The sequence below is a fragment of the Bidens hawaiensis genome, unplaced genomic scaffold (genome assembly GCF_021521415.1).
Source record: "Bidens hawaiensis isolate Kalapana, Puna unplaced genomic scaffold, B.hawaiensis_p1.1 tig00053867_1, whole genome shotgun sequence".
NCBI classification, from domain to species: domain Eukaryota; kingdom Viridiplantae; phylum Streptophyta; class Magnoliopsida; order Asterales; family Asteraceae; genus Bidens; species Bidens hawaiensis.
In genome coordinates this window covers 32,384-43,266 of record NW_027499681.1, presented here as the reverse complement: position 1 = coordinate 43,266, position 10,883 = coordinate 32,384, and the positions used below count along the sequence as shown (strand labels likewise).

At 41.4% G+C, this 10,883-nt stretch overlaps 3 protein-coding genes across 3 annotated transcripts; all 3 read right to left on the bottom strand.

Moving 5' to 3' along the window:
• Nucleotides 1-488: 488 nt before the first annotated feature.
• On the bottom strand, nucleotides 489-875 carry LOC143600269 (uncharacterized). Its single transcript, XM_077078008.1, has one exon. It carries the CDS (start codon nucleotides 873-875, stop codon nucleotides 489-491), a length of 387 nt encoding a protein of 128 aa, XP_076934123.1.
• A 206-nt stretch (nucleotides 876-1,081) lies between these two features.
• On the bottom strand, nucleotides 1,082-1,906 carry LOC143600268 (uncharacterized). The gene is made up of 2 exons (XM_077078007.1): nucleotides 1,646-1,906; nucleotides 1,082-1,543 (listed from the first exon to the last, which is right to left on the bottom strand). The coding sequence occupies exons 1-2, from the start codon at nucleotides 1,904-1,906 to the stop codon at nucleotides 1,082-1,084; spliced, it is 723 nt and encodes a 240-aa protein (XP_076934122.1).
• Nucleotides 1,907-7,703: 5,797 nt separating this feature from the next.
• LOC143600267 (AP2-like ethylene-responsive transcription factor ANT) lies at nucleotides 7,704-10,524 on the bottom strand. The gene is made up of 8 exons (XM_077078006.1): nucleotides 10,272-10,524; nucleotides 9,773-10,196; nucleotides 9,627-9,709; nucleotides 9,445-9,542; nucleotides 9,259-9,332; nucleotides 9,114-9,164; nucleotides 8,939-9,015; nucleotides 7,704-8,255 (listed from the first exon to the last, which is right to left on the bottom strand). Exons 1-8 carry the CDS (start codon nucleotides 10,522-10,524, stop codon nucleotides 7,771-7,773), a joined length of 1,545 nt encoding a protein of 514 aa, XP_076934121.1. The 3' UTR covers nucleotides 7,704-7,770.
• Between the last annotated feature and the right edge of the window lie 359 nt (nucleotides 10,525-10,883).

Sequence of the window (10,883 nt, the reverse complement as noted above, 5' to 3'; positions counted from 1 at the left end):
TTCTCCAGCTCCACGACTATCTTCGTGAAGAATAATTTTGTTGTATATATTATTTTTCTCTTGTTCCTGTAATCCCTTTTTTGAATACGAATGCTTGCAGGCTTCCAGGAGGGGATAACCTTTGCTCGGGAGGGGCATCCGTTGGAGGAGTTTTACCTTCAAGGAGTGGATGTGGATGGGAAGTATTATGCACAAATGGATGCTTTTTTGAATGTATATATGGCAGGGATTTTACATTTTGTCTTGTATGAGTACAATATAAATGTGTGTGAGCTAAATCCGTCATGTATCCAAAATATAGGATTAGGATAAGTATTCGCACACAGGCCTATCCGTACATGAACTAATAAGAAATTATAAATTGGGTAATTGCGCAACTATATACGTTTTAGTATCATTTTAAATAACGAAATTTGGTACAGAGACCGAAATAGCAGGCATGCAGGCCAGTAAGGGGGCGCGCAAGCCTGAAATAAAAAATCAAACTTCTAAATATAACACCTTCGCAGTTGTGCGACGTTCCAAGTCCTGGGAATAGGAGTGCCATCCAATGTTTTCAGCTTGTATGCACCTTTTCCCAGTATTTCAACAATTTCGTACGGGCCCTCCCAAGTCGGTGCTAAATTTCCTGGCAATTCGGCATTTGATGCTTCGTTGTTGCGGAAGACATAGTCCCCTTTGTGGAATTCGCAGATTTTCACCCGCGTATCGTAATATTTTTGAAGTTGGCTCTTGTATTTGCTTTCGCGTATGGCCGCCAACTCGCGTCTTTCTTCTAGGAGGTCCAGGTTCATTTTAAGTTCTTTCTCATTGTCTTCTATCATGAGGGTTCTTGCAGACGGGAGCCTAATCTCGGCCGAAATCATTGCTTCCATGCCATAAGTCAAGCTGAATGGTGTCTCTGAGTTGCTTGTCTTTTTACTGGTGCGATGTGCCCATAACACATGGGGTAATTCGTCGACCCTCCCCGTTCGTTTGGTTCCCAATCTGGCCTTGATGCCCTCTTTGATGCTACGATTAGCTCGCTCGACCTGCCCGTTGGCTTGCGGATGGGCAACTGATGTGAATACTTGTTTTATTTTTAACTCAGATAACAATTCCTATAGGCTGTTGTCTGCGAATTGCGTACCAATCTGGCATTGATGCCCTCTTTGATGAGGTCCTTGGCCTGGGACAGGTATGAAGCCATGACATCGTTTTTTGCTTCATAGGTCCTCGATACCTGCCCTGCAATGAGCATAGAATCGACCCGGGCTTCTAGGAACTTCGCACCTAGCTTTCTCGCGATCCGCAGCCCGGCCAAGAATGCCTCGTATTCGGCTTCATTATTTGTACTTTTGAAGTTTAGCTTAATGGCATAAGTAAATTCTTGGCCGTCCGGGTTGATTAGCTTCAATCCCGCGCCCGATCCCTCTCCGCTTGATGCTCCGTCCGTAAACAGAGTCCATTGTTGACTTTCGTCGGGAGGGATTGGGGGTTGCTGCTCGAACAAGCATTCTTGGGCTTTTCCGGTTGGTACTTCTGTGACGAAGTCTTCCAAGACCTGACCTTTGATTACGGGTTTAGGTTTATACTCGATTGAGTGTTCACCTAGCTCAATTGCCCACTTGGCAAGTCATCCGGACAACTCGGGCTTGGTCAGTACATTCTTCAACTTATAATCAGTTAACACATGTATCGGGTGACCTTGGAAGTACCTTTTTAACCTCCGCGTCGCGTATACTAGTGCCAGAACCAGATTTTCAAGCATCGAGTACCGAGTTTCGGCATCTGTTAGTGTTCTGCTGACGTAGTATATTAGCGTTTGGACGGTCTTTCGATCCTTCCCGATTGCAATATCTGAAACGGATAGGTACAATGTGATAGGCTCACCCTCTCGAGGTGCGGTCAGCGTAGGCAGCTCCATTAGGCACCTTTTGACTTCAAGGAAGGCTTATTTTGCTTCTGGTGTCCATTTGAAATGTGCCTTCTTCAGGCAATTCCGCAATGTGGAGACGAAGGGGTGTGACTTGGCTGCGTGGTTTGCAAGGAACCTATTCAAAGAAACCAACCTTCCGTTCAATGTCTGGACTTCTTTCAACGAGGATGGAGAAGGCATCTGCGCAATGGCTTGCACCTTTTCTGGAATTGCTTTGAATCCTTCCCCGGTAACGATTACTCCTAGAAATTTACCCTCCTCCATACCGAAGGAGCATTTTGAGGGGTTAAGCTTCATGTTTATTTTCCTCGGTGTGGAGAAAACATCTTCGATATCACGAAGCATCTGATCTTCCTCCACGCTTTTGATGACCAGGTCATCCATATATACTTCTAAATTTTTCCGATCTGATCTCAAAAGGTACTGTCCATTAGGCGCTGATACGTGGCACCCGCGTTTTTTAGACCAAACAGCATCATTTTGTAACAAAATGTGACTTGGTCCATACGAAAAGCAGTTTTGTCTTCGTCACGGGCTGCCATCCGTATCTGGTGATACCTTTTGTAAGCATCTAAGAAGCACTTGAATTTGAAGGGTGCCACCGCGTCTACCTTGAGATCGATTTCTGGGAGAGGGTAACAATCTTTAGGGCATGCTTTATTTAAATCTTTGAAATCGATACACATCCGCCATGAACCATCGCTTTTAGGAACCATCACTTGGTTTGCAACCCAGGTCTGATACTGAATCTCGCGGATGATGCCCGCGTACAACAGATCCTGTACTTGCTCATTCATGGCTTTTGTCTGTTCAGGCCCCATTTTTCTCTTCTTCTGAACGATCGGTGTATACGCTGGATTGACCCGTAACTGATGTTCTGAAATTTCTCGCGGAATGCCCGTCATATCTGAAGGCTTCCAAGCAAAGATATCCGCATTCTTGATTAGCAACTGTTTTAGAAAGACCCGTATTGTTTCTGGGATAGTCGCCCCGATTGTGACAGCTTGTTCCGGGTATTCAGGATTGACAACACATTTCTCAGGCTTTGTTCGCGTTGTCTTTTTGGGGACCTTTGCAGGTTTCTATCCTCTTGTTGCATAGCAATGTTTGTTGACCCGGATAATGGCTATTCCTGTTCGCGTGGGAACACCTACTGTGCCGTGTGCCGTGGAAGGATTGGCGTTGAAGTCACCAATTGCCTCTCGCCCTAAGATTATGTCTTGTTTTGATCTCGTTAGTAGGACGAGGAACTCAACGTCCTCGGTCCTTGTGTGAGTTCCGTCACATAACATAACCGGGAATTTTATGACCCCCTTGGGATGCACGACTTCATACCCGAACCCGGAGACTGGGACGTGCACAGGCTTTTTATTTGCCTTGTCTTCGTCGTCCAACTGTTCGAAGCATTGTTCATACATTATGTCGGAGGTACTTCCTGTGTCAAAGAAAACATACTGCGACCGATAATGACCGAACAGGGCCGTGACGATTAGAGGTTGCTTCAAGCATGGGCCTCCTTTTATTCTTGGAAAAATTACCGGTTCGCTTTTCCACTCATCTTCATCCGCCTTTGTCCGTTTAAACTTCCGAGCGTGTCCCCCTGAATCATGTGAACATTCAAGTCTTTAATCTGCTTTCGCGGGGGACCTTTGTCTGTGGGAGTTGTATTCTTTCATGGACCTTGTCGCACGTTTTTGAGTAGGTGGTCGAGTTTTCCGGACTTTATGGCGGATTCGATCTCATTCTTCAAACTTATGCACTCGTTTGTATCATGTCCGATGTCTTCGTGGAACATGCGGTGCTTGTTCGGATTCAAGTTTACTATCTTGGTCAGCGGTTGGGGTTTCTTGAATTCGATGTTTTCTGTTGTCAGGATTTCTGACGGTGTTTTCTTCAAGGGGGTCCAATGTTACCAGTCGGATTTGCCCGTTCTATCTTTCTGTTTTTACCCGATCAATGATCTGGCATCAAATTGCTTAGATGAAATTTCTAGGGGCTGGATCCTTGACCAAATTGAACCTCTCTCCTCCTTTTTTGGCTGGACGTTCCGAGATTCGTTCCTTGTAGATTGCTTATAGCGCTTCCCGTCCTAGCAACTTCTCTGTTGCTACAAAGACCTTGGCCGCGAACATCATTCCGTCCCATGTCTGAGGCATGTCATCCCGGCCCGTCAAACATCTAACCATCTCTAGGCTCTTTGCGTTTACTCGGAACGCTCCTCTTAACATGTCTTCACTGATTCCACCAATATTCAAGCTTTCATTGTTGAATCTGGTGATAAAGCTTTCTAGTGATTCATTGTCTCGGCGGACAACACTCAGGATTTCTGGCGAATCCCGAATGTGCTTACGCTGCTGACTGAAATGCTGTGAAAATTTTGCTACCAAGTCGTCCCAGCTTTTAATTTAACCGTCAGGTAGCTTCTCAAAGCACTCTCTGGCTGCCCCAGTTAGTGTCAATGCGAACATGTGGCACCAATAGGGTAGCGTCCATCCGCTTACTCCGCCAACTGCTGTGAAGTTCAACAAATGATCGCTTGGATCAGACATCCCATTGTATTTTCCCAAATTACTCAGGATTTTGACGTTTGTTGGGAAATGAGCGATGGCTATCTGCGGAATGAACTTCGACTTTTCCGTGAATTCCGCGGGGCGGTATGGTTTAGTGAAGTCTTCTTCTGCATCGCTGAAGTATTCAGCATGCTTTACTAACGTCTTGGGGCGGCTAGAGGTTTCTCTACAATAGTCACAGTTGCCATCACTCGCGTAATCCTCTTCTTGAAAGATTTCTTTCTAGCGGGTATTTCGTGGGGTTCTGTGAGATAGAGTACGCTGAGTGTGGTGACTTCTTTCACGGCTTTTTGTGAGTGACCGACCGGCTAATCTAGAGTTGTCTTCCAACTCTAGGTCATGGGTGCACCGAGATGCCGGCGGTGGAGACGGAGGTGGCGAGTCATATGTCAGTATTCTGGCTTGTACCTGATATTGCCTTACTCTTCGCTCGTACTCTTCTTTTAGCCACTGTTTCTCTTGTTGATACCACTCTTCCGGGGTGAGAATGTTTTTACCATATCTGACTTGGTAAGTTCTCGTTTCGTCCCTGTCGTATCTGGGAAATTCTCCGGCTCCGTCTCCCAGAGCCGGAGTTTGAGTGGTCCGTTGGATCTCAGTGATTTTGTGTCTCGGGAAATCTCCGGCCCTGTCTTCCAGCACCGGAGTTCGGGTGTTCATGCGAGGTGCAAAATCTTTGAATCTTGGAACTTCTCCGGTTCTGTTTTCAAAGCCCGGAGTTCTCGTGCTCCGGCGAAGATCATCCGACACCTGTCCTTCGTGGACTGGATCGTCCAAAATTTCAGTACGACGGGATCTTGCCAGAGCAGCAGATGGCTGTTGGTTCTGACTCATTTTCAGATCACGATGAATCGAAAAAACCTTAAAAACGTGTATCTAGCTAAAACCGGATGGCGCCAATTAAGAAACACTAAATCGAACTGGATAGTCCGATCGGGTATTTCCCCATATGTGAGTATTCTGAAGTGTTATGAGAGCAGATCCAAGCTAATGCCTGCAAAACAGAACACCGTTGAGTCTCGCTACGGGAAGGACAGAGTGGGGGGTCTTCCCGTAACCACCCTCCGGCATGAGAATCAGTACTGTATTTTAATCGGAAATAATACGAGTACCGGTATATTGCGTAAGGCTTGGGAGTGTGAATGAATACCTTGAAGAGATGATCTTCGTATTTATAGCCGAGGGTGTGGAAAGGTGATTGGTGGAGTTGTCACTGTCAAGTTATTCCCTTTCTATCTGAATGGACACGTGTCGAGCCTTTGTTAGGTGTGACTGCCTGGACCCGTTTATGGGACAGCCATTATCTGTGCACGTCGTGGGATGGCCATTACATGTCCAAGTGTCATCTTTCCGTTGGCTGATGTCACTATCAGGTGGTATTAGGAGGATCTTCTAGAAATAGTTTGTTACAACTGCTCTTCCATATCATGTGAGGATCATACGTGTGGTGAATCCCTTGAGTTGTTTGTGGAATCCTTCCGCGGATGCTCTCGTGGCCGTCCACGGGTTATGATAGAGATCCACAATGCGTGTCTTGGATTGTGGATGGCTTTACCAGTCCACGTGTTCCTTGCGCGGATGTCTGTCGACGATCCGCGGATTGGATAAGGGATCCGTGGGTGGCGGATGTCTTCTGACGATCCGCAGGTCGGATAAGGGGTCTGTGGGTAGTTTTACTACCCTCCCTCTATATTTTCCTTTTCCTTGTATGTTAGCTATTACGGAAGGCATGAAAGAGTGTTGGAAGTATGGGAAACATCCGTATTGAAAAATGTATTAAAGTCTTCTTTGTAATCCTTGTGATTTATTTGACTGACTTAAGCATCTAGAGAATGGCATTTGATTTGTTTTGAACCGACATGTCAACCTATCTGAGTTATAATGTATAGAGATACGATACTTATCCCGTAAGGTAACCAATGTTGAAGCAATTCATCTAAATGTTTCCAACACAACAAATAATTAAGTAGCTTAATTTAAAGCCGGGTTTTCTATGTTTATTTCATTTAATCAATAGTTTGTTTATCATTCAACGATCGAGCTAAATGTTCTGTTTATAGAGGCTACTTTCTAGTGGCCCAATATAAAATGATCTTTCGTAATGCAGTTAAATTGATAAGCACAAAACCAGAAGATGCATACATAAATGTTGGTGTGATGTGAGATGATCATGGTCAAAGGTAGAAAGTTGAGACCCCCACGAGGAATGGTGATTGAAGCATATTTACTTTAAGAGAATGATTATATGAATATGCAATGATGTGGTTTATGGAAAAGGAAATAGAAAAAAGCCCACATTAACTCCTTTAATGTTCAAAACCATCATTAGTTTCCACCAAAAGTTTTACATCCAAATCTTAAAGCTAAACCACCACCAAAAGTCCATATTTCGCACACCCACCCGGCCAACTTCGAATCAGTTTTCTTCCTGTCTAAGAATGCTTTAATATGAACACGAAGAAAGCAAATTAACGAATACTTGTTGGTAGTTTTGGTTTTCGTAAGAAAATGTATGCCATATACCTTCTATGGTTAATGACCACTATTTAACTATTTTACATTGCGTTTGTTTTGTGTATGGAGTAATACTGTAATAGGTCTTGTGCTTTATATTAAATATCTGGATTATGCTTTTTAATGGGCACGGTTGGATTTCTTGATTATGCTACCTTTTTAACCGGGTTATGTTAACCAGCTTATAGTAGTAAAAGAACTAATATAATAAGGATAAATGACTTTAATCAAGAAATTATGAATGGAGGTAATGATGAAATGAAGCTTTACACAATTAAAATATCAAAGATATTGCATGGTGACATGCAGTTGGAATATAAAAACAATATCAAGTCAAAAGAACAAGCACAATCTTATGCATAATTGGAAAGACTGAGCTGGGTTCAATTCTTGTACTTAAAATTAGGCCATTAGTAAAAGAGGGCCAAATCTAATCATAATCTAGCCCTTATAGTCAATGAATCATTCTATCATGAAACCAGATCATCATTAATTTCCTACAAACATTTTCCAATAATATTAAAATAAAAAAGAAAATTTCATGCATGCTATTCGTGAAAAATAGTTGAAACAATTCGCGAAAAATAAACTGCCTTGAAATAAATAAATACTTGTACGTAGTAGTGGTGGTGTTAGAAAATTTGGAACCTTTGTATCGTGACACAAGATCCCATGCTTATAATTTGACCCCTTAATTCCCAATTCAAATTAATACATATTGAACTAGAATATAAAAAACAAAGACGCATAAAGAGATCGACCCCATTATCATGCATCTATCCATGAAGCAAAAACTGGGATGTGAGGCCTCATTTGTGGTGTTCCAAGAACCATTTGGTTAATATTGTTTCCATCAGGGCTATCTTCATGTGAGCTGCTCAAACTAGTCACCAATGAAGATGCATTTGATAAATGTGCTCCCAGTTTCGATGACTCGTCCACATCAAGCCCCGGTCCAGTCCCAGTTTGACTGTTGAGTGTCATTGTCCAATCCAACCTGTTCTTGTTTGTGGCGTGCTCGGTTAATATGGACTTGGGTCCACCATTTTGAGCCGGTGGTAATTGGTCTGACAAGAGCTCAGTGGTGGTGTCCACTTCTTTGGTTCGCCTAGCTAGCTCACCGGCTAAAAGGGTATTGCTTGCAATGATCTTTTGGACATCATACCGTGATATGTCGAAGTTTGTGACCGCGTTAACGCCACGGAATTTAATGGCGGCCACATCATAAGCTTCAGCAGCTTCTTCTTGGGTGCCTGTTTTTTAAGTTGTGAGTTTGTTTGGTGATTAGAAGTTCAATGGAAAAATGTGTTAAGTCGTTAGGTCACACTTAGGACCTATTTTATTAGTTGTACTAGAAAATGTAAATAAAACGTATCAAGACATAAATATAAATTTGAAATCAGCTTCTTTTGTTGACAAAAGCAGCTTTGATCATCATCTTAAAGGTCAAGATTCTCAGTGATTTTAGGCTGTCAGGAGGGTGTTCGGTTTTAAAAGCATTCATATTTGTCTACTGGTTACTGAAACAAAAAAACGGGACGGTAGTGTATGTCACGTCACGCAGGCTGTATGTTATCAAATCAAGTGAGCGCTTAAGTTTGTCAACCAGAGTTTGACAAAATCAAGTCTAGACACTAGAGTTATATGGGTCGGATGATATACCAAAGTTTGATAAATCAAGTCTAGACACTAGAAGTTGTCAAAACATACGGCATATGATAGAGCGAAAAATGGTCATGCGGGGCATTATATCAAGCATTTTTTTCGTCAGTCAAATTAACAACTGTTTAATTTATTTCTCATTCCACTTATACGACCATTTTCACTTGTATTACGACCCATATGACCACACTATTATGACACATAGATGTGTATGAATAATGTGTATGTGACGATCTTTCATACGCAACTAGTAAAAAAAATCAAAATAACTTACTGAATGTGCCCAAGTAAAGATCCTTGTTCCCGGCTACACGGCCGATCCGAGCCTGCCAACGGCCATGTTGATGGTGTCTGAAAATTATAAACAAAAAAACCACCTTTATTTTAAACATAGAAGAAATAAATAACTGATGAACATATATACTTGATTTTTATAAATCTAGATCGACCTTGTTACACCTCGGTAGACCGAGGCTCCCCTCGAGAAACCACTGCTCCTCCTGAAAACAAACGAAAATAACAAACACAAGTTGAATTATTGGATTTCTAAAGAAAAGATGATAGAACATCTAATGTGACAATGTAGACCGTTACCGTCTCAAGTGAGCTACATATTCTTGTCTAGACATGTTCTTCATCTCTACAATTTCTTGTTCATAGTTCTCCAACTGAGAAATACATAGACAAACATTATTTAAATAAAAAAATACTAACATAAAAATAGTAAAACTGCATAAGTAGTAACATGTTTAATATATAATAGCAATGGAAACAAATTACTGGAAAGTTAATGTGAGTTGCAGGACCCCAATACTTAAGTGCTGCTAAATCATAAGCTCTAGCAGCTTTCTCTTCCATATCATAACCACCTAGATAAACTAATGAAACAAAAATAATAAAAAAAGATGTAAGAATACACTACAATTTGTTACAGTTTTCAAATTTTGAATTTTGAATCAAACCTTGTCTTCCCTTCCTGCTTTGACCTTCTTTCTTACAACTATTGTCCCACAAATGTGCTTCATATCTTCCGGTCCATCTATGCCTAACAAACAAATTAACAAATCAAAATGAGCAAGAACAAGTTTAATAATTTGAAGAAACTAACCTTGTAACACCTCGGTATTGAGAGGTTCTTTGACCAAAAGTATCCAAAGATTTCCGATGAACAATTTGTTTAGGTTGGTCAACTAATTTCTCAGACGATCTTTTCTTAATAGTATTAGTATTAGTAGCAGGTATGATTGGGTGTTGTGGTGTTGCGGGTATACATGGGGTTGTTGGTTGTGAATAACCAAAGCTCATTGACAACTGTAAATCTCCATTATTATGATTATGATGGCCATAGTTTCTTGCAACCCAGTTCTTGATGTCATCTTCTTCAGTGTAACTTGGTATATAGTAATCTGGGTAGTGATGGTGCTGAATCTGGTGTTGGGTATAACCATCATGTTGGTTGTAGTACAATGCACTGTTAGGGTTTACACCACCAAAGAAGTTCTCAAGTTTTGGTGGAGATGAAGTGGTACTTCCTAAAAACAACACATTGTTTATAAATATGAGATAAGACACAATATTAAAAGGATGTTTTGAAAACACGTACAAACCTTGTGATTGATCATGTGATCTTGTGATGGCTTCCATCAAACAAAGTGAGCCATCAGACTTGAGGGGCATAATGGGAAAGTTGGAGTAAATCTCATCACCACTAACACCATACATGTGTGGGTAGTTGAAATGGGAAGCTTCCAAGGTTGGGTTTGTGTTTATGTGAGGAGAAAGAGAGAAACCTAACCAGTTGTTGCTGTTTTTGTTGTTGTCATTGTTGTCTGTGTTGGTGTTGGTGTTCATAGACTTCATCTTTGTGTGAATCTAAATTACTTTCACACTTGGAATAAAGGGAACTAAAAGGGGTGTTAATCCAAACAAGGTTTTGATTTTTCTTGATGCAAAGCTTAATCAATCATTGGGAAGATAGTATACTAATTATACTTTGCTTTCCCTCCATTTTTGAAACTAACAGAAACACAAATGTATATATGGGACAATCTATCTGGAACACAACCCAACAAAGACAAAATAATCCTCTCACTTTTTCCATCTTAAAACTTTAATAACAAAAACATATTTATTTATGTCTCACTCCATCGTAGAATTAAAGGAATTTAAATAAGTTATTCGTTTATACATATAAAAGCAAATTAGATTAATTGTTTATA

What these genes read in the sequence shown, in the direction of transcription:
- LOC143600267 (XM_077078006.1), bottom strand. Translation starts at nt 10,524, where the DNA reads ATGAAGTCTATGAACACCAACACCAACACAGACAACAATGACAACAAC. An exon ending in ATCACATGATCAATCACAAG is followed by an intron (nt 10,197 to 10,271) that starts GTTTGTACGTGT and finishes TGTTGTTTTTAG; the next exon opens with GAAGTACCACTTCATCTCCA. An exon ending in GTCTACCGAGGTGTAACAAG is followed by an intron (nt 9,016 to 9,113) that starts GTCGATCTAGAT and finishes TATAATTTTCAG; the next exon opens with ACACCATCAACATGGCCGTT.
- LOC143600269 (XM_077078008.1), bottom strand. Translation starts at nt 875, where the DNA reads ATGGAAGCAATGATTTCGGCCGAGATTAGGCTCCCGTCTGCAAGAACC.
- LOC143600268 (XM_077078007.1), bottom strand. Translation starts at nt 1,906, where the DNA reads ATGGAGCTGCCTACGCTGACCGCACCTCGAGAGGGTGAGCCTATCACA. An exon ending in CTGATTATAAGTTGAAGAAT is followed by an intron (nt 1,544 to 1,645) that starts GTACTGACCAAG and finishes ATCAAAGGTCAG; the next exon opens with GTCTTGGAAGACTTCGTCAC.